Raw genomic sequence first — 2,592 nt, 5'->3', positions numbered from 1 at the left:
CCAAACGATGAATGCGCTCTATGGTAACTGGTGCGAGATCAAGTTTGTCCTGAATGATCTTTTGGTTAACATCACGCTCCAAGGACTCAGAAGTCTCGTCATCTTCTTCTTTGAAGCCGTAAACAATTAAGTTCGATCTACGGCTGCGGTTTTCCAAGTCATCTATTCTGTTTTCCAGGTTTTGAATTACACGATTCATAGATTCGAGCTGGTCTTGACAGAGAACGATTTTGGCTTCCAGCCTCGATACTGCGTCTAGTTTAGTTTCTATGTCAGCCAAACGTTTTTCTTTTATCTCTTTGATGTCTGTAGCTATATCTTCCAGTTGTTTTGAAAGTTGTGCATTATTGGGACCCGGATTTGTCTCAATATCACCATCCAGCGCTAACAATTCTTTCAAGTACAGAGCAACTCGATAGAAGAACCAACACATCCGTGGGCACGGCAGCAGAAATAGAAAGGGATCACTAGAACGAATACATTTTGCGTAGCGTTTCCTCACCTGCGGAATGAAGAGGAACGGATTACGTGACCGCATCCCTGAAATGCCACCGTGCCCAGTGGGCGCGCCGGTCCCGAGTGGTTCATTTATAGGCTGGTGATATGGTGGCGCTGTTCCTTGGTCATGCACGCTGTCATCGGTGCGTGTAGCCGCTGACTGTCTTATCATGAAATTCCAGGGCGTCGGATGAAGCACAAGATCCACGTGAAAGGCGGTAATGTTCTGGATGACGAACTCCTTTTCATGCACAGGCGGCCCGGCGAAGCAGCTGGCGATGGCCAACAGCACACCGATCCACAACTGCGGAATGAAGAGGAACGGATTACGTGACCGCATCCCTGAAATGCCACCGTGCCCAGTGGGCGCGCCGGTCCCGAGTGGGTCATTTATAGGCTGGTGATGTGGTGGCGCTGTTCCTTGGTCATGCACGCTGTCATCGGTGCGTGTAGCAGCTGACTGTCTTATCATGAAATTCCAGGGTGTCGGATGAAGCACAGGATCCACGTGAAAGGCGGTGATGTTCTGGATGACGAACTCCTTTTCATGCACAGGCGGCCCGGCGAAGCAGCTGGCGATGGCCAACAGCACACCGATCCACAACTGCGGAATGAAGAGGAACGGATTACGTGACCGCATCCCTGAAATGCCACCGTGCCCAGTGGGCGCGCCGGTCACGAGTGGGTCATTTATAGGCTGGTGATGTGGTGGCGCTGTTCCTTGGTCATGCACGCTGTCATCGGTGCGTGTAGCCGCTGACTGTCTTATCATGAAATTCCAGGGCGTCGGATGAAGCACAGGATCCACGTGAAAGGCGGTGATGTTCTGGATGACGAACTCCTTTTCATGCACAGGCGGCCCGGCGAAGCAGCTGGCGATGGCCAACAGCACACCGATCCACAACTGGGTGATGTCGAGGAGTTCCAGCAAGATTTCTCCACTAGCCAATTTTGTCACATTGTATTTCGGGCCCAAGGAGTCCGTGAGAACTTCTGAAACCACACTGGACGATCGGCCAATAATCCGGTGGCTTTTCACCGGATGTTCTTGCACCGGCAGGGGCTGGGTGTGGATAGCAGGACTCTCGAAGACAACAAAGTCACCCTGCTGGCTCTCTTGGACCACTGTCGGTTGCTCGACTGGTGCACGCTTCCGGCCAAATATGGAGCTGAACATGGTGCCACCTTACGTGCGCCTACTGTTGACATCAGCAGCGGTCACTTGAAGAACCTTTCATTTACCAACGGTTTCGAACGGTCGATCGTTCTTCATCAGGATAAGATAATTGTGAACACAAAGGTGCGCGTTTTCGGAGCAACGAATGCACGTGCACAGGAGAAAAACACTTTCCTGTGAGCAAACAAACAAATCACACAGGATAAAAACAGCCAGCGACCTGACTCCTCCCTTCGACTGAGGGAAAGGAGGAGGATGGTCAAAGGAACAGACGAAAAACGCGAAAAAGAAAAAGGGGGAAAAGGAGAAAGCGGAGGTTAGAGACAGCTGGGGCGGAGAGGGGTGAGTTGTCCGCAAGGAAAAAAGGGGGGCGTTCACAAAAATTGTTATCGGGGGAAGCTTACCTCGGCGGAAGCGAGAGGTTCAAACACGAGGAAAGAAAATATCACAAACAAGAAAACAGTAAGAAAAGAACAAAGAACCGGAAAACAACACTGCACTCTTACGCATCAGGGCGCGATGCGCTCCCCACGGGTGCGGCTGTTAACAGTTAAAAATGCAAATTACGGCCCGGGTGCGGGCGGCCAAACGCCCCGCAAAAACCTGGGGGAACGCGCCGAGCGAAAACGCGAGCGGACGCATGCCAGACCGGCTCCGTCAAGTGTCACCACTTCTTACGGCGTGTCAATTTGGCCTCTCTTAAAATTTGAGCGAGCGGGTCCCTAACATTACCAGGACTCTGTAGCCACCAAATCTCAACATGTGGGCCCAATTTTCGCTTTGCGAGGGAAGATTTTCGCTTTGCCACGAGGAGTGGGCGCTAGGCCTAACGGCTGCGTCGCTCCCGCGGTGGTTACAGTCTCGCCACCTTTCAAGATGGCTTCAAAGCCCCTCTAAGGGGCTACGACCCTTCCGAA

General features: G+C 52.2%; 1 protein-coding gene across 1 annotated transcript; it reads right to left on the bottom strand.

Moving 5' to 3' along the window:
• Positions 1 to 498: 498 nt before the first annotated feature.
• LOC144102352 (uncharacterized) lies at positions 499 to 1,705 on the bottom strand. The gene is made up of 3 exons (XM_077635645.1): positions 1,538 to 1,705; positions 960 to 1,402; positions 499 to 502 (listed from the first exon to the last, which is right to left on the bottom strand). The coding sequence occupies exons 1-3, from the start codon at positions 1,673 to 1,675 to the stop codon at positions 499 to 501; spliced, it is 585 nt and encodes a 194-aa protein (XP_077491771.1). The 5' UTR covers positions 1,676 to 1,705.
• Between the last annotated feature and the right edge of the window lie 887 nt (positions 1,706 to 2,592).

Source organism: Amblyomma americanum, chromosome 8 (genome assembly GCF_052857255.1).
Source record: "Amblyomma americanum isolate KBUSLIRL-KWMA chromosome 8, ASM5285725v1, whole genome shotgun sequence".
NCBI classification, from domain to species: domain Eukaryota; kingdom Metazoa; phylum Arthropoda; class Arachnida; order Ixodida; family Ixodidae; genus Amblyomma; species Amblyomma americanum.
This window is presented reverse-complemented; position numbering and strand designations above follow the sequence as displayed.